Raw genomic sequence first — 18,209 nt, 5'->3', positions numbered from 1 at the left:
GGTGGTGAACTGATTATCCTGCAACTGGTGCTTGTGAATGTGCCTCTGAAGAACGTGGTATTGCTCTGAGACAATGAAGCAAGCTTGAATGCTGCACCAGGAGAACCTGGAGTTCGGAGCAACAGGTTCACCCTGGGTATGTAGTGTAATTTGGATTTCATTGCAGTTACCATTCAATTGGGCTTCAATTTGAGAACTACCAACTGCTCAGGTAAAGATGGAATGATTATTTCTTTCATAGTCATGGGACCTCAGGAATGCATGGGACTGAGAAAAAGCACTGTTCTATCAGAGCAGTCCCACAGAAATGTTTTCTTTTATTCATTCACTGCATATTGCTGGCGCGGCCATCATTTATTGTTCATCCCTAATTGCCCTTGAGAAGGTGGTGGTGAGCCACCTTATTGAATACAACTGAGTGGCTTACTAGGGTAGTTAAGAGTCAACCACATTGCTGTTGGTCTGGAGTCACATATCGGCCTGATCTGGTAAGGATGGCAGATTCCTTTCCCTAAAGGGCATTAGCGAACCAGATTGTTTTTTGACAGCCTGGTAACTTCGTGTTCACCATTTAATTAACTGAATTTAAATTCCCTAGGTGCTGTGGTGGGATTTGAACTCGTGTTTCCATATCATTAGCTCAGACCTTGTAATATAACTGCTGTGCTACTGTACCCCACGTTATTGAAGTAAATTGGGTAGAAGTTGCACTTGAGTGTTCAAGTTGCTTCATTGACTGATTAGGTTTACCTGAATGAGGCGAGAAGGCTCCCCCTTTGGTGATACCTCTCTGTTTTGCCTAGAACACCCAACTAAGATCAATGAAATCTTCCTTTGGCACATGCCCAAAGTCATAATGTCTGTCAATGCTTTCATTTGAATGCTTTATTCCCCTTCTATTTCAATCAGGCACAGAACTAGTAATTCAGACCAGCTGTTCTGGCCCTGCTACAATAACTTAAGGGACTATGCACAGACTGTACTTGTATGCTAGAACAGAACCGGTTCAAATCTAAACCCACTTTTGTACTGATTTAGTTGTAGTCCTGGTTGCTCCAAGGACCAAAGCTCATAATTAAGCAACAGGAACTGAACTTCAATGATTTTGACGTGTTTGTATTTCAGTAGTGCAGCATGAATTTGGTATTGGGTTAAGAGTTCCAAACATTCCCCCTGGTTTTACCTGCTGAACTTGCTTTCTTCTCCCCAGTCGATGTATCATTTATTCGGGCAGCAATTGTTTTTCGAATTGGAACAGGACATTAAAGCAGGTCATTTAGTCTTTTGATAATCACCCAGTGCTGCAGAATTAGATGAATTTTAAAATATCTGAGATTTTTGCTGTAATAAAAAACTGAAATATTGCCTAGTTTCTTGAATATAGCTGCAGTCTTTGCAACACTCAAAATATGCATAAATACATTTCTAAGAGCAATAAATGCGTCGTCTTCGTGCTATCAAAATACTGTAAGGCCCAAAAAATATCCATCATATTGTTGACATCTTTGTCTACTTTTTAATTCTCTGCCTCACTCTGTTATTGGAAGTGAGGGGGACTTGTGCTGCAGTGCCATCTATGTGCAGAACAGAAACCTGTTGGCTCACCCAATTGAAGGCTTTGTCTGGCTAGGCCATGGGATGGTGGGCGAAAGCAGTGCCTGGTGCAGTACTGCACCATTTAGATCAGAAGGCCGCAGGTTAGATTCCTGGCCTGTGCTGAGTTAAAGTACCTCACCCTGAACTGCAATTGGTGACAGGACAAATAGCCTGACCTTGGTGCACTGAGTCTATGGTCCCACCAGATCTTTAATTCAGTGACTTCTGCTGAAAAAGGGGTATAGTTGCCTATCTGGTGAACACATCAGACTCTGCAGTGATACCCTCTGTGCAGGAATGGTCTCCTCACACTGTCTATTTAGGTTTTTTTCTCATCTCCAATATTTTTATAACACAAGTGTTATAGGAGCAGGAGTAGGCCATTGGGCCCCTCGAGCCTGCTCTGCGATTTAATAAGATCATAGTTGATCTGATTGTGGCCTTAACTCTGCTTTTCTGCCTGTGCACCTCCCCCGTCCCCCCTTCCCATAAACCTTGGCTCCTTTGTCAATCAAAAATCTCGTCTAACTCAGCCTTGAATATATTCAATGATCCAGCCTCCCCTCCTGTCTGGGGAAGAGAATTCTGAACATTAATGACCTCAGAAGAAATTCCTCCTCAACTCCATGTCAAATGGGAGAGCCCTGACTTTGAAACTGTGCCCACCCCCCCCCCCCCCTAGTGCTAGTATCCCCCACGAGGAGAAACATCCTCTCAGCATCTACCCTGTCAAGCCCCCTCAGAATCCGATGAAGGGTCACTGATCCGAAACGTTAACTCTGCTTCTCTTTCCACAGATGCTGCCAGACCTGCTGAGTGGTTCCAGCATTTCTTGTTTTTATTTCAGATTTCCAGCATCCGCAGTATTTTGTTTTTATTATCCCCTCAGAATCTTGTATATTTCAATAAGATCACCTCTCATTCTTCTAAATTCCAATGTGTATAGGCCCAACCTGCTCAATCTTTCCTCATAAGACAACTCCTTCATCCCAGGAATCCATCTAGTGAACATTCTCTGAACTGCTTTCAATGCAAGTATGTCTCTCCTTAAGGAGACCAAAACTGTATGCAGTACTCAAGGTACGATGAAGATTGGTACTGGGGCGTGCACCAGTGGGCTAGTATTTGAACCAAAAGTCAGCACCTCAGGAGGTTGGGGTAGAAGAGTGATGCACTGTTTACATTTTGAAAAATCTGTGCATTGGGCTCAATGTCTGCAAACCATCATGAACATTGGCTAGCGCTGTAACTTCTAAGAGAAATTTCTGACAGATCATTGAGAATTTGTATCTCTAGTTGGTAGTTCCACAAGTCAGTGGGACCACGTTATAATTGACCTCGCTGCATATACACAAACCTACCAGTGATCTGACACAGCATTTAACAGTTCAGGTAATGAGTCAACATGAAAGGAGTTGAGACAAAGGATCTTAAGGAAAAGAAATATAATTCACAATGCAATTACAGTCCCTCTTTAAACAAGGGCTACTCACCATCAGCTCATTTATTCAGACCAGTTAATTGCTTGTGGACTGCCTTCAGAAATGCTCTAACCCTTTGCACTGTGGAGTGACAACGTGCAGCTCTAATCCTGAGAGTCCTCACCACCCCCTGCCCTGAGCGTCTGACTTGTAGCGAAGGGTAGTCAAGTGGGCCTCTCACTAGTCCTCTACATAGAGTTGCCAACCCTCCAAGATCGGCCTGGAGTCTCCAGACTAATCTCCAGGACACTGTTGCGAGAAACTCTGGAGGAAATCAATGGAACATTAAAAATCATCTTTTTTTCATTTTCTTTGAACACTTGCGTTATAAAAATATTGGAGATGAGAAAAAAAGCTGTTTGATCATCTAAATTGGATAATGGAGAGGCTTTTTATTTCCAATTGGTGTGGGCTGGCAGTGCGAATGGAAATGTTGGGCAACCAAAGGAGGGAGTGTGGAGGTAGGAGATCATGCAATGAAACCTCCCAGAAATATGTCCAGCCAGAGATGGTAACTCTGGATATTGAGACAATCCCATCCTTGAACAGGATTTTCAATTTCTGTCCTTGGGTGCCAATATTTTAAGTGGAAGCACTGCTACAGTATAGGAAAACCTAGGTACAAACTGGTGAAAGGAAGATTCATGCAAAAGATGATCACTTCCTGGTATGGTTGTCTGGGTAGGGTCAAGAAGACGCATCCCAAATTGTTGAGGCTGAATGGCTCCTCTCAGCTTTGATTTCTTTCCAGTTAAGTTGGAACAGGGTTAGTCCTGAAGTTCTACATTGAGCCAGTTCAAGTTTTCCAGGAAAAGAGGAGACCATTGGATCTGCTGTGCATTTGCCAGCTGTCAAGCTATCCACTTAGCCCTATTCAGCTGCCCTTTTCTCAGCCTTTCCAATCCCTGCCTCTCCCCCACCCCACCCCTCCAAAAGTATTTGTTCTCTTGTAAAAGTCTGAATGTATCTGGTAAGATATTAAATGTCCCAACAACCCTCTACATGTTTTTTTTTAAATTGTGTAAACACTCCCTTTTTGCTATTTTGGTGATCTTGACTTATGTGCTCCATCAAATCTTACCCTGTTATCATGCAGTGGTCTTGTGCTTAAACATTAGATTTACGACAACATATATTTGCCATTTTGTTTTCAATTCATCAGAAGTATCCAGAAAAAGCCAATAAACTTTCCAATTTTATGATGGATTTAAATCCCACCTAATTGTGTCTTTGAACTCATTTGTACAGTTTTTCAGTGACTTTTGTTGGTAAATGATTTCACAGCCCTTACTACTTTGTGTTTAAAACTGTTCCCCTGCCTTCCTTTTTTGCTCCCAACATCCTCATTATTAACCTGATTGCCCTGGCATTTAATATTCACATTGCTTGGAGTTTGTAAGTAGCAGTTCACGCACTGTAATGGAGTAAAGTTTGTTGTATAATGGCAGATTTTGATGCAGTTTGTTCCAAAGTGGTCTGGTGATTTTTTTTTTTAATGTGCACCTTTTCAAGATAATTTTATAACACGGTGAGCACGGAAAGAAATCTATTGACAGCATTTGGGAATGACATCCAAAAATGCAGCAGGGTGGCTCATTCCATAGTTGGGATGTGCAACACCTTAAACCCATTAAAAACCATTGTTTCAGACGTTGTGATCCTGCGTATCCAAATGGATTTCACAGTAAAGGCACTTGAGGTTCCCTGAATGATTATTACAGCAACTCTTGTCACAGGAAACCCAGCAAACTCTTTCCATAGGGGTGGGTTGTCAGCTGCAGAGAATACACAGCGAGGATTCATGGTGTGATGTGACTCTCAAGACCAAAAGACAAGCTCAACTTTCATGTAACAGATGGCTTGCACATTTACTACACGTGGCAGAGGATTTAAAAATACTGGCACTGCAACACAACACGGCTGTTTTGTTTAATCGGTGTGTGTGTGTGTGTGGAGAAACAATTACCCATTGGCCAGCCAGGCAGCAAGCCGTGAGATGGCCCTGTTATTTATATTACATCAGAGGCACTGTTACTGGCTTTCAGCTCTGGATAAAATTAATCTACTGTTCAAATCATTTCATGTCAAAACGCTCTTTTAAAATAAGGTCTGCAAAAAAAAAATAGATTAAATGTGCTGTAATTATTCCACTCTGAAGACCTTTTTCCCCTGTTAGAATATAACAACAACTTGCATTTACATAGCAATTTCTACGACCAGGTGAGAAAGGGGTCTAGGGGTTCCCTCTCAGCCTTTGCCTAGTTTGACTGTGAAGGGGTTTAATTTTTAAAACTGTTTTTAGCTCCCCCTCAGTGATTCTTTTCTTCACTGCTCTCCAATTGGAAGGCAAAGAAATCAACCAGACAGGTTTTCTTAAACTTGCACCTTTCTTGTTCAAATCTATTAACCTTAAAACTCTTAATTCGGTTAAAACTACTATGAATACGCGACGCGACCACGCTAGCGTGCATACACGGGAAACACACAAGCAGATAGAGACAGAAAAGGAGTAAGAATAAAGAGGAAAAGTTTGAAGCAATAGCTGGGGTTCATTTACTGCCCTTTGAGTTCAATGTAGAGACTTTGATTGTAGTTAAATCTTGCCATTTCGTTGGGGCCCAGTGCACGCTTTCAAACCTGTTTCGATGTAGGAGTCGTCTTTCTTGAGGTTTAAGTGGCTTCAGTGGATTTGGAAATTTGTGAGCGAAAGGGAGCCAGGGAAAGAGACCTTCCTTCTCTGTTGTCTTCAAAGCAGTCCCTTTCTTCAAACTGTCCCGTGAACACAATTCAAACCTCCAAGTTGGCCAGCAGGTTAGTCATGTGACTAAGTTTTCTCCCCCCCCCCCCCAACAAACTCTCCTGCATTTTTTGTGGATTCTCTCTTTTAGCAGCCACCCTCAGTGGTGGAGGTGGATTGAATGCTGGCTTGTTCCACATTCAATGTCTGGCGATCAAAATCCATTTGGGTTAATTGGATCAGGGAGCAGTTCCATTGTCTTTTCCCAGGCTACTGTCTCTTAGAATGCAAATTTTTCCAGCCACTGCTGATCTCTTTAAACAAGTCATCCCTTCAATCTAGCAACAGTTTAAAATTAATGTTCATATGAAATTAATATGCCACATTCTTGGCGGGTGGGGTCTTCATGACACAATGCTAATGTAGAAAAACATTCCAAGGTGCTTCACAATTACTTCAATTTCCATTTTTCATATTCTTTAAAAGGTTGTTTTCTGAAGTATAAACTTGTATTTATATTTGGCAGCCAAATCGTGCATAGCAAGGTCCCATAAATAGCAAATGAAGTAACTGGTCAGTGAATCCATGTTGGTGTTGGCTGAGGGGTGAATTTTGGCCAGAACATAGTGGATTCATTAATTTCTGAATACCACCTTGGAATCTTTTAAATCCACCAGAATAGCCAGGCCAGGTTTGTTACTGCTTCATCTGCAATAATTCTATGTCCTGGAGTGGGGATTGAAGTCACTACGTTTTTAATTGAGGTGAGTGCTACCAACTGACCCAAAGTGATGAGTATGTTTTAGTAACTTTCTGATCTTGAGAGCTGAAATGAGGAAAATAAGTTTGTAAAATGGATGATATTTCTTTCCACCCCCGCACCCCCAAACCCTGATGTAGCAGGAAGGCTCCAGAGCAATCCCTAGTTTTTGGTGAGTTGCTTCATCGTGATCTGGAGAGTGATGGACCACTGCAGCAGATCTGTATCCCTGGGCTAGGTTCTGCGATCAGAGGGGAAAATATGCTTGAAGAGGGCTTTGCTTAATTACATAATTTTTCTCCCTGAAACTAGTTTTGTTTGCTGGTTGAATTCGTTATTAATTAACCCTCTTGCTGAGTCACAAGAAGCTGTTATTCATTGAGGTTAAGCTTAATGCTCTTGCTTTCCAGATCTATCCTGACCCAGAGCTGGAAGCCCAGATCCTAGCCCTGCTCATTCGCTGCATTCACAGTGAGGAAGGCTGCAGATGGACGGGACAGATTAAGCAGCTGCAGGTAAAACTTTCAATAGTACTGCACCTTACTGTGGAATGGACAGTGATGCACAATGGACCCCAGTCTATATGATACGTTATTGAACTTTATTGAAGAAACTCGCTCAGATCATATATTATCAAAGCTGGGCCATTGAATACTTGCCCAATTTGGACAATCAACATCAGTTGGTTCTGTGTAACGAAAGCACAGGTTAGCTGCAGAGAGAAATTTCTGGGCCTCTTCCTCAACAATGCATCTTAACTCTTGAACTTGATCATGACCAGCTCCCCCACCCCAACATTGGTGAATTATCTCATTTGATTTGATATTGGGAATTTGAGCCAAACAATATACCAATAGGAGCTGATCTGAGACAGTCTAAGTCCATTTTGCCTAGGGAGCTTTTAGCTATTGGAGATCTTATCCCATAAGTCTGGGCACTATGTCCTCATTTATAATGAGCACTGGGATTTTGTTTGGTTTTCAGAAGCTGTTCTCACATCCTTATTGGTATCCCAACAATTGAGATTCTTTTGAGGACCCATAGTGCCAATTATTTTCTCCTTCCTTCCCTCTCTCTGCAGGGCACCAGTGATGGTGATGCTGGGTGCCCTGTGGCACATCGGCCAGTGGGCCATTATCCTGTGTGTGAGCTTTGATGGGAAGCATCAGTAAGCTATTCAGTATTAAGGGAATCACAGCCAAGGATGATTTTGCCCTTTCAGAGGGGTTCTTGGATAGCAATCCTGGGTAGGAGCCCTGCCTGCCTTCTCATGCTCCCTTTTCTCTCCCTGCCATCCCCCAAAGCCAATTTTAATGCGTCGACTGATCAAATGAGCTAACAGCACAGATTAACAATTGAACATGGGACCTTGTTAGTCTGGGTCAGCAACTAACTGGGTAAATTCACTGGACCATTTGGGGATTCAAGCTTCTGTTGAGTGACCATTTCCCAAGTTTTCTGACTTGCACATGCAATTTGCAGCCCCATCTTTCGACATGCCCGTTCAATGTGATACCATGCCCGAATCGTTGCACAATCAAGCTGAGCAGAAGGGACCTGGCTGAACACCTGCAGCACGATTGCCCGAAACGTCGTGTGAAGTGTGAATACTGTGGCAATGATTTCACTGGAGAAGGTTATGAGGTGAGGACACTAGAGCAGTGTTGTGTTGTCAGCACTTTCCATTGGACAAGTTACAGGTGTGGCTAACGCAGCACCATTTTAGCCATATGCACTAATTATAGCAGAAAATACCCCGCTTACACTCGATGCAAGTAAATGTACTTCACACATGCATATTTACTTTACTGTCATCCACCACCATTCATTAACCAAGGAAGTATAGCACTCACGATGATCAAAAAACATTTGAGTATGCTGTTTTTCATCTACACCATTTTATCAATGAACGTACAAGAATGTTAAAGCACATACATGTGCACCATGTGAATGACTATTGGGATCCTGTGCCCAGTGTCTTTGTCTATTTATTTCCAAAACGGAAATGCAATTAGCCACATCTGGATTCCAAATTAATCACATGCGGATAGCGGCTAACTTTTTATGCCGAGCACTGACCTAGACTGTGCTGGGGCAGAAGGAATTTGATGGATTGAGATGCACATTCTGTATAATTATAGCTATTGACTCGGGATCTAGCTTGATGCTCCACTCAGATGGAAAAAAAGTGCATAAATCTAGAGAGTGCATCATTCCCAGTGCTGGAATGATTAAACAACAGACCCTGTGGGGTTTTAGTCTCCGCTAGACAATTGAAGACCAAATGTTTCAGTAATTCTCAAGGCACCCGCAAAAGCACAAGTTGTTTATCTTTGAATAGCAGCATTGAACATTGGTTAGTTAATGAGGTATCTGTAGTGGAGCTGGACTGTCCTTGGTTGACTGAAAGTTATCTAACTGCTTCCCCTACTTGAATACAATGCAGCTTTATGAATTAAGCTTTTGTAAACACTTGATCCAAATTTGCCCCCTTGGTGCTGTGCATAATCCCATGGCCAGAATATTACACCCCCAAACGAGTGGGCTGGTGGCATGGCACGGTGGGGCACAAAATTGAGCGGGAGGCGGTGGGGGCCATTCAAGAACCCCTTCCGCCCCCGTTGCAAACTTATGCGGGGTGGCCATGGCGGGAAACGGCCCACCCACCCCAGGTCAATTGAGGCCTTTCAGTGGCCAATCAACTGGCGCTTAAGGGCCTCCACCTGCTGCTGTGGGTATTTTACCCTTGGTTGGCGGGATAGTGGGGGGGCCCTCCTGAGCATTCACCACGGAGGACCGACCCCCCCCACCCCCACCTTGCCTTGCCGGGGTCTGACTAATTGTCCCGGTGAGGCCCCAAAAACTTACCTTTTTTTCCAGGGCCATCCTTCATCATCTTCCGAAGGCTGGGTGTAGTCCTAGCAGTGGTCCCTGCTCCTGGTGGTGCTTTTGGGACTTAGAGCTGCTGGCCCACTGATTGGCTGACAGCTCCATTAGGCAGGACTGCCTGCCTCAAGGAGGTGGAAGTCCCACCCAAGACCAATTAAGGGCCTAGGGAGCGAAAAATCCCGGCCTGCCTCCTCAGGCTCAGCGGAGGCAGGCTCGCCACCAGCCTTTTGGCCGGTGGACAGGGCCGCACGCCCAACGAAAAATTCCGGCCCGTGTTTTTAACTTGTGTTAAAGGTGCATTCGGAGCAGCTATGGTCCAAATGTTTCCAGACCTAACTCAGAGTAGAGAAACTAAATGGAACCAAAAACATATTACTGCAGATGCTGGAAATCTGCAATAAAAACAGAAATTGCTGGAAGTAGCAGCAGGTCAGGCAGCCTCTGAAAAGCAGTTAATTTTCCTGGTCGTGACTTTTCATCAGAAAAAAGATGAAAGACCACAGATCTGAAGCTAAGTGGAGCAGCCTCATTGATCTCAATCTTTCCCTCTTCGGTATAACTGTGAATAAAGGAAACCTGTCTTCAGCTTTCTGAATCAATTGAACCCTCTATTAAATGGTTTTCTTTTTAAAAGGGGATTTTTCACGCCAGTAGTTACATGTACAGTCAGTAGGCTGCCAATAGTGTTTCCACTGGTAGTAACCCTGCTGCACATGACAATGCGGTAAAGCAAATGAGATAACATTAGTGTGCGGTCAGCCGTGGTGTTAATCTGTTGGCTCTGACCAGTAGAGACGGCTCTTTAATTTGCTGACCTAAACCAAACTTTTTCTGCCGAAGGTTTGTGAGCAATGACCTAGAACAACTGAACGTGTCTGTGCCTAGTTGTTCAGAAGCTATAGAAACTGCCGCACCAGTTGTGGGCTGTGCGATATGGCTCTGCACATCTCATTTTAGCTGGCAGATAGAGACAGCTTTCATCGTATTAGTTCAGGCTGGACTCTAAAGGTGAAAGGCCAGTGTCTAACCCTCTGGAGCATTGGTTCCTTTCCGATATTATCTCTTGCACACGCTCTGATTCCTTTTTCAATTAATTGCTTGTAATGCAATACCGTTGATTCACAGTTTAGGCAGTTGGGGTTGGCTAGCAACGTGTCAGGCTGGAGATCATGGCACTGTCACTCCTTCACAGCTCTTGAGATAATCCATAGCTCAATTGTATCTACCTTTTAGTTGTTTAACAGGTAAAAGAGGTTGTGGATCAGTCTCGTTAATGTTTGACATTGGATCTGAAAATGTTCAGCCCTTTGGCTCTCCCTTTTTAAGAAAAATGAGATTGTACTCACGTGGTTACTTTTCTCCCACAGAATCACCAGGGAATTTGCCCTCAGGAGAGCGTATACTGTGAAAACAAATGCGGGGCCAGAATGATGCGGCGCCTGTTATCGCAACATTGCCTTACAGACTGTCCGAAACGCACACAGCCCTGCAAGTTCTGCGGCAAGGAGTTCGTGTTTGACACGATACAGGTTGGTCCCCCTTGCTTTGCGGGACCAAAGAGTGGTGCTCAGATTCTTAGGGCAAATAATGCTGATGCTTAGCAACATCCAAATGATTTTCACAATTGTTTGATGTCTTCTTTTCCAATACATGGAATCATTTCCTAGTTGCCAGTGTGTACTAGATGGTGCTGTTCAGGAAAGGCTACAGTCCAATGTAGCCTTGAATGAAATATAGATTCCAAGATAAATGCCGTTTAGTGCACGTTCTGGGAGAAGCTGGTGTTTTATAGTACCTCAGACGGTGCAGATCAGTAAGATCCAGGGTCAGTCCTTGGTGTGTGTTCAGTTAGCTAAGTAGAAGGCATCAATTGACATTGGAGCTCCTAGGCTGAAGAGAAGGACGGGACGTATCCCTCTCCTAATTGCTTTTGATTTGGTTTTGCTGCAAAATGTGTGGATGTACAGTGAAGACAGGCTGTGATGGCCTTCGTGGTCAAATAGTCTGTGAACACTTGTCTAGGTTTGTAGGTGAAACGGCCGCTTCAATGAGGTACTGGGGAGCTGAGTGAAAATTAGAGGCTGGAAGAATAGAAATTTAAAGCGTGCCATAATGACACACTTGGGCAGTGTGTGATAGACTGAGTGGACGGGGAATCTGCATATTGGCCATCTGCATCTCCAGTCACAGATGGACCAGAGGGGACACAGTTGATGCAGGACACTTCCCTGCTAGGGGATGAGCAGCTGAGTTATGAGGACAGGTCACTTGCTCTAGTAGTGTCAAATGTGCTTTATAGATCAGTAGCTGTAAAGAGAGGTAAAAATAATTTGATTGATTTGGCCTAAGTTTTTTGTTTTTTTTTTAACAGAACCACCAGTATCAGTGCCCGCGGTACCCAGTAGTCTGCCCCAACCAGTGTGGAATGTCAAACGTTGCCAGAGAGGATCTTGCCAATCACCTGAGGGACAACTGCAACACTGCCATGGTGCTTTGCCCCTTCAAAGATGCAGGTTGTAAACACAGGGTAAGAACTAAACTGAAGCCTTGGCTTCAGGGCCTGTAAACACTTTTGGACTTTTCCAACCATGGCAGAAAGTTTTCTTTCCATGAAGTGCATGTGTATGATGTTGCTACTACTAGAGAAACTTTCCTTCTCCCATCTGTCGCCAGACACATTTCAGCATTTACTCCTTTGTATCTGCAGAGCAGGAGCTATTATTAGAATGGTAGAGGTTTTTTTTTAACACAAACTTTGCTATAATTAAATGGAAATGAGCAATTTCTGTTTGAAACCAAATAACTCCAACCCTCAATTACCCAAAATACATCAGTGTTCCAATTACTGCTTTTATAAAGAAAAAATGTGAATACTTTTTGTGCTTATTAAGTTAAATGCCATTAATGCTGTGGCATTGAACTGTCTCCATTACCTAACCCCAAGTTATTCCTTCCCCCAAAAACCCACAACCCTCAGCTGAGTGCAAATATGCTTTCTGTGGGTGCCTGACTATATTTCTCAAATTATAGCCAGCTGTATGTCTCTGTTTGGTTCATCTGTGTGTCCTGGGTAGGTGCCAAGCACCATTACTGCTGGGGAATTGGGTACGCCTCTCCAAATCAGAGACAGGGTGGGGGAGGGGTGGAAGCTGGGTGTGGTGAGGGGGGGGGGGGGGGCGGGCTGGGGGTGGGGGTTCTGTGACACAGCAGGCTGTAAGGCTCATGCTAATGCAGTTTTCCCTGCATCTTTTGTCCTGTGGTCTGCTGGCTTCACCTGCTAAAGTGGAAAGAAATGGACTTCCCTGACGGAGTCTCAGTTGCTCACTGACCTTGTGCTGGCCATCCAATCTGGAAAGGCTGCCATGCCACCTCTCAAATCCGCTTGTTTTGGGTGCTCAGTGGATTCTCAACAAAATGATACCTGAGTTCTGATGTCACTCACGTGCCTATTTGCATTCTATTTAAATGTCCCTGTCTGTTTTGGATGGGAGCTTCCTCCCGTGCCAGGTTCGACCAAGATTTAAGCACAAAAGGAAGGGTTGGAGACTGGACTACCATACCAGTCTCAGTCCCTTTTTTCACCCTCCAAGTGCTTCAAACTGGGCAGGGAGGGGGGGGGGGGGGTGAATGTTAGGCGTGGAAAATTCGATTTGCCTCAACCCCCCAAGACTCTATACTGAGCACGCTCAGCCAGATATCATTAAAATCAGTTTTCATTTCCATTTAAAGGAAATCATTTCTTGTCCACATACTTCATCATAACCCTTGTGCTTTTAAGATGTTCACAAGCTGAAATTCTCTTCATCTCCGGGCTATGACATCGTCAAGGTTACACTGTCTGAAACTGTTAATTTATTTGGTGAAAATTTTATTATAAATGCTGTTCCAGTGACCTGCAGCCAGTCATGTGTGTAATGGTGTTGTCAGTGTTCATAGCTGATGGCACGAGAGGAAAAGCTTCTGATAACTGGTCTTGATAACCTAAGGATGGGGGTGGGAGGGGGCGAGTGGGAAGGCTGGGCACTTATATTCTATAAATGTAGTAATAATCCTGAGCAGCGACAAGCAACAGAGAGTCAGCAGTATCTGATCACGGATCAGTATTCAAATTAACAGTGAAGGAAGACATGAATTCTGTGTCAGCATCTCCGTGTTAATGTTTCTCTGTGTTAGCAATGTTGAAAATGGAATGCACAGATTAATATTGATTTCTCTGGGTCAGAGTTGTTAATCTAAGTATTGAACTTGAGCTGTATGTGTGTCGTAACCAAAAGAATTACATTAAAGATCGTGTTTTTTTTTAAATGACAGCAGAAAGGTGATAACCCGGTTACCTTGAAGTGTTCTGTATTTCTCGATGCTGAAAAGGGAGGGGTGCTTAACTTGGATTCATTCGCCATTTATAAATGAGGTTTAAGTAAGAGATTCTCCTATGATTTGGTTGGTTGTGTCCTATCCAGTGTGGAAATGAATCAGACTATGTTTGATCTCTGAGCTACATTACATTAAGTGATCTCAGCCAAGGTGACAGCTGGCCCAAAAGGCATTTGAACAGGTGTCACATGAAAGATTGATAGGCAAGATAAGCACTTATGGAGTTGGGGGTAATATATTAGCATGGATAGATGATTGGTTAATGGACTGAAAGCAAACAGTGGGCATAAATGCGGCACTTTCAAGGTGACAGGCAGTGAATAGTGGAGTGTCGCAAGGATCAGTGCTGGGGCCTTGGCTATTTACACTCTATATTAATGACTTAGATGAAGAGACTGAGATTATCTAAGTTTGCTGATACAAAGGTAGGTGGAAAGGTAAGCTGTGGGGAGGACACAGAGGTTGCAAAAAGATATAGACAGGTTAAGTGACTGGACAACAAGATGGCAGATAGAGTATAAATAATATAGGGAAGTGTGAAGATATGCACCTTGTTCGTAAGAAAAGCAGAATTTTTTAAAAGCTACTCTGGAGAAGAATGAGAGGTGATCTCATTGAAACATACAAGATTCTGAAGGGATTGGATAGGGTAGACAGAGATTGTTTCCGCTGGTCACAGAATCTAAAACATGGCACAGCCTCAGGATAAGGGGTTGATCACTTGGGACTGAGATAAGGAGAAATTACTTTGCTCAAAAGGTTGAGAGTCTTTGGAATTTTCTCCCCCAGAGGATTGTGGATGCTACATCGTTGAATACACCTGGGATAGACAGATTTTTGGTGTGTCTCAGAATCGAGGGATATGGTGAGTGGGCAGGAAAGTGGAGTTGAAGATCAAACTTGATTGTGTTGAATGGCGGAACAGGCTTGATAGGCCATATGGTCCACCCCTGCTCCTATTTCTTGTGGTCCAGAATCCCTGAAGTTGGGCTTTGATTCGCACCCAGGAAGCCCTCCTGTTGTTGAGTTGTGTGCTTTTAGCTGGACACTTAAGTTGTGGGGTTTTAGCTGGACTGGAGGGTCTCCCTATGGGGAGAGAGAGCACACCCTATATTGAGAAAATGGACTCTCTACATGTCTAGAATATGTGACATATGTAAACTCTTCCACATGGTGATGGGTTTCTACAGATGTTCGAGATCCTGCTCCCCATCCCCCCACCCCACCCCACCGCCATGAAGAAATTTGCTGGAAAATGCATTTGGCCAAATTTGGGCTCTGATTGCTCCTACCCTAGAACAGTTCCCATCCCATCCCCATGATCAAACGTCCTGATAAGACTCACTGTCTGAGCTTGCACATAAATGACTACTTGGTTAAACTACAAAAAGAACTGTATCCTAGCAACAGGCAGTAACCTCTAGAAATGAGGGGAGAAAATTGGAGGGAAAAACAGTGACCTTGTGCAATTTGATACTGCTTTTAATTTGTGTATGAAAGACATTCTGTCTTCTGTAACTTCAAACTGGACGTTGAACTACCAGACAACGGGTCGAGGATCTGGCTAATTGACTCTTTGTGTCTTCTACTCTAGTGCCACAAGATTGCCATGAGCAGACACATTGATGAAAGTATGAAAGTGCACCTGAACATAATGTGCAGTCTTGTGAATCGTCAGCGCCAAGATATCTTGGAGCTACGGCGGGAGGTGGAGGAGCTCTCAGTTGGCAGCGACGGTGTCTTGATCTGGAAAATAACAGACTACTTGCGTAAGATGCAGGAAGCCAAGTTGCGCAACAACTATGAGTTTTTCAGCCCCCCGTTTTACACCCATCGATATGGCTACAAGCTGCAAGTATCCGCGTTTCTCAATGGAAATGGAAGTGGGGAGGGAACCCACTTGTCAGTCTACATCCGTGTCCTGCCAGGCGAATACGACAACCTGCTAGAGTGGCCCTTCTCTTACAAGGTGACCTTCTCCATTATGGACCAGAGTGACCCATCCCTCTCTAAACCACAGCACATCACAGAAACCTTCACCCCTGACCCCAACTGGAAGAACTTCCAGAGGCCTCTAAACTCCAGGAACTCCATGGATGAAAGCACACTTGGCTTTGGATATCCCAAATTCATTTCTCACGAGGAGATCAAGAAGAGGAACTACATCAGGGACAATTCCATCTTTATCAGAGCTTCTGTGGAGATCCCGCAAAAGATTATAGCTTGAACACGGACTGGAAGGAAATGGACCAATTGCTCCTCTATCATTAAAAGCTTTTTTTTTTATACACATGCATATATATATATTGTGATACAAACGAGTTGCTCGAGAACCAAAATTTCTGAGGTACTTTTGAGATTTCTCCACTGTGCACTATGAACGTTGCCTACTGTGCATGCATAAATTGGCATGATATTTAGATACTGGGTCTGCCCACTTCAGGGAGACAAAGAATACCTCTACAATGTTTTTTTTTAAAAACTGTGTGTCTGTATTGATTTGCCATAGTGTCTGTGTCTCTGGTCACAGTTGGAGCGGTCTGCTTCTCATTTGGGGACATTGCAAGCTATATGATCGCAAGACATCATTCAACCTTATAAATATTCCCAGGGTTGGTTCGAAAACTCGTGACAAGTGGGGAGGGAAGAGATGGGAGGGGGAGTTTGTTCAAGTCTGAAGGTGTATTTGGGTTTAGAAGGCAACACTTTTGTTCAGACAGCTTATAACTTTGTCCAAGGACATGTTTTAGGGAGGTGTGGATTCAGAGGGCTTGGGGCAGTGTAAGAGTGTCCATTTGAGGGGAATGGGTACAACTTCTTTCTCAATAGCAACGGCCAACAACACAGAAGGGTTAACTTCAGGCTGATACTCGCGCTGCCAAAAGAGTTTGTATGTCTTTGTCTGTGTACTGTAATTTAAGCTGGTGAAAGTTGGCCTCTCAGGTGATCAAACATAACCCAGTCTTCAGTATTAGTCACATTAAACTGATTTTGAAGGGAAAGTGCTGCCTTTCTCTGCTGCATTTTTAAAAAAAGGAGTACTTGTAGCCAGCTTTCAGTCAGCCTTTTAAAACAAAGTGGGAGAGAAACGTCCTGAGGGACAGGGTAGGAGACACCTTTATTTTCATCCCAGTGTTATTTTTTTTTTAAAATGAGAAGTGACATTTTATATACAGAAAATGTTGGGCCTAGTTTATGTTGCGATTTTGACCATGGCTGATTGTTCAGAAACACCCATTAAAATGCTTTTAATAAATTAAGGCATGTGCAATAAGTAAATGCCAGGATTCAAAGATGTGAATAGTCAAAGTTACTAATATATAATGCTAATATTGGTTTTTTCTTTTTTCTTTCTCTCTCCCTGCGTGCTCTCTCTCTGAGAAGTCCGAATCCTTTGTTAGTTCAAACAATACCAGGTGCAAACTGTTTGTCAATGTCCATGTTCAATGATTTTGAAAACTGAAGAATTTTCTAAAGCTGTATATTTTAAATAAAACTATGTCTAGGACTTCAACTGTTTTGTAGTAGGATAGGGACTAGAGCGTTTTTGTAATAAATAATGAAAAGCTGGAAAAATCTCAGTGGCATGTTGAGGTAATTCCATTTTATGGATCAGTTAAATCCATTTGGAATTTTTGAAAGTAGTCTTCTGCTTTACATGACTCCCATGTATGATTTCCCTTCTAAAGCTATTTATTTTTTAGCTCTGTTGTTGATCATTGAGGTAGATGTGTTTGAAAGCCTGAATAAGAGATGATTGCCTGTACGTTGTCTTTTTCGAAATAAAATGTGTATTCATGCAAAACTTTATTTTAGTTATCATTCTTGTCAGATAAGGCAGTTATTGTCATGTACAATTTTTATGAAAAAAGAATTGGGCATCAGGGCTAACAGAAAGATTTGCATTTATGTTTCACCTTTCACAACCTCAGGGCATCCCAAAGTGCTTAACAGTCAATGAAGTACTTTTCGAAGTGTAATCACTGTTAATGTAGCCTCCAATTTGTGAACAGAAAGATAATGTGATAACCAGATAATCCATTTTAGTGATGGTTGAGGGATAAATATTGACCAGGACACTGGGGCAAATTCCCTGCTGTTCTTTGAATAGTGCCATGGGATTTCTTTGCGTCCACCGAAGAGGGCAGTTGGAGCCTCTGTTTACAGTCTCATCTGAAAGACAGCACATCAGATGGTGGAGCACTCCCTCAGTAGAGGCCTATCTGTCAGCCTGGGATATGTGCTCAAGTCTGTGGAGTGGGACTTGAAACCAGAACCATCACCTCAAAGCCCACCAATATGTGAATCCAAGTGGCCATCCTTCATGTACATGGCCATATAATGGGCGTTAGCAACTGTGGGACAGCATCAC

The 18,209-nt window shown here is 43.3% G+C and overlaps 1 protein-coding gene across 1 annotated transcript in view; it reads left to right on the top strand.

Moving 5' to 3' along the window:
* LOC137346517 (TNF receptor-associated factor 4-like) overlaps positions 1–17,642 on the top strand; it is an 89,440-nt gene extending 71,798 nt beyond the window's left edge. Inside the window, exons 3-7 of the mRNA XM_068009986.1 lie at positions 6,985–7,089; positions 8,057–8,218; positions 10,831–10,992; positions 11,835–11,990; positions 15,432–17,642. Coding sequence (XP_067866087.1) covers positions 6,985–7,089; positions 8,057–8,218; positions 10,831–10,992; positions 11,835–11,990; positions 15,432–16,064 — 1,218 coding nt within the window. The 3' untranslated portion in view covers positions 16,065–17,642. The remainder of the gene's footprint in view (positions 1–6,984; positions 7,090–8,056; positions 8,219–10,830; positions 10,993–11,834; positions 11,991–15,431) is intronic.
* The last annotated feature ends 567 nt before the right edge of the window (positions 17,643–18,209 follow it).

The sequence above is a fragment of the Heterodontus francisci genome, chromosome 30, assembly GCF_036365525.1.
Source record: "Heterodontus francisci isolate sHetFra1 chromosome 30, sHetFra1.hap1, whole genome shotgun sequence".
In the NCBI taxonomy this organism is placed as follows: domain Eukaryota; kingdom Metazoa; phylum Chordata; class Chondrichthyes; order Heterodontiformes; family Heterodontidae; genus Heterodontus; species Heterodontus francisci.
Note: the sequence above shows the minus strand (reverse complement) of the source record. Positions and strands in the feature narration are given on the sequence as shown.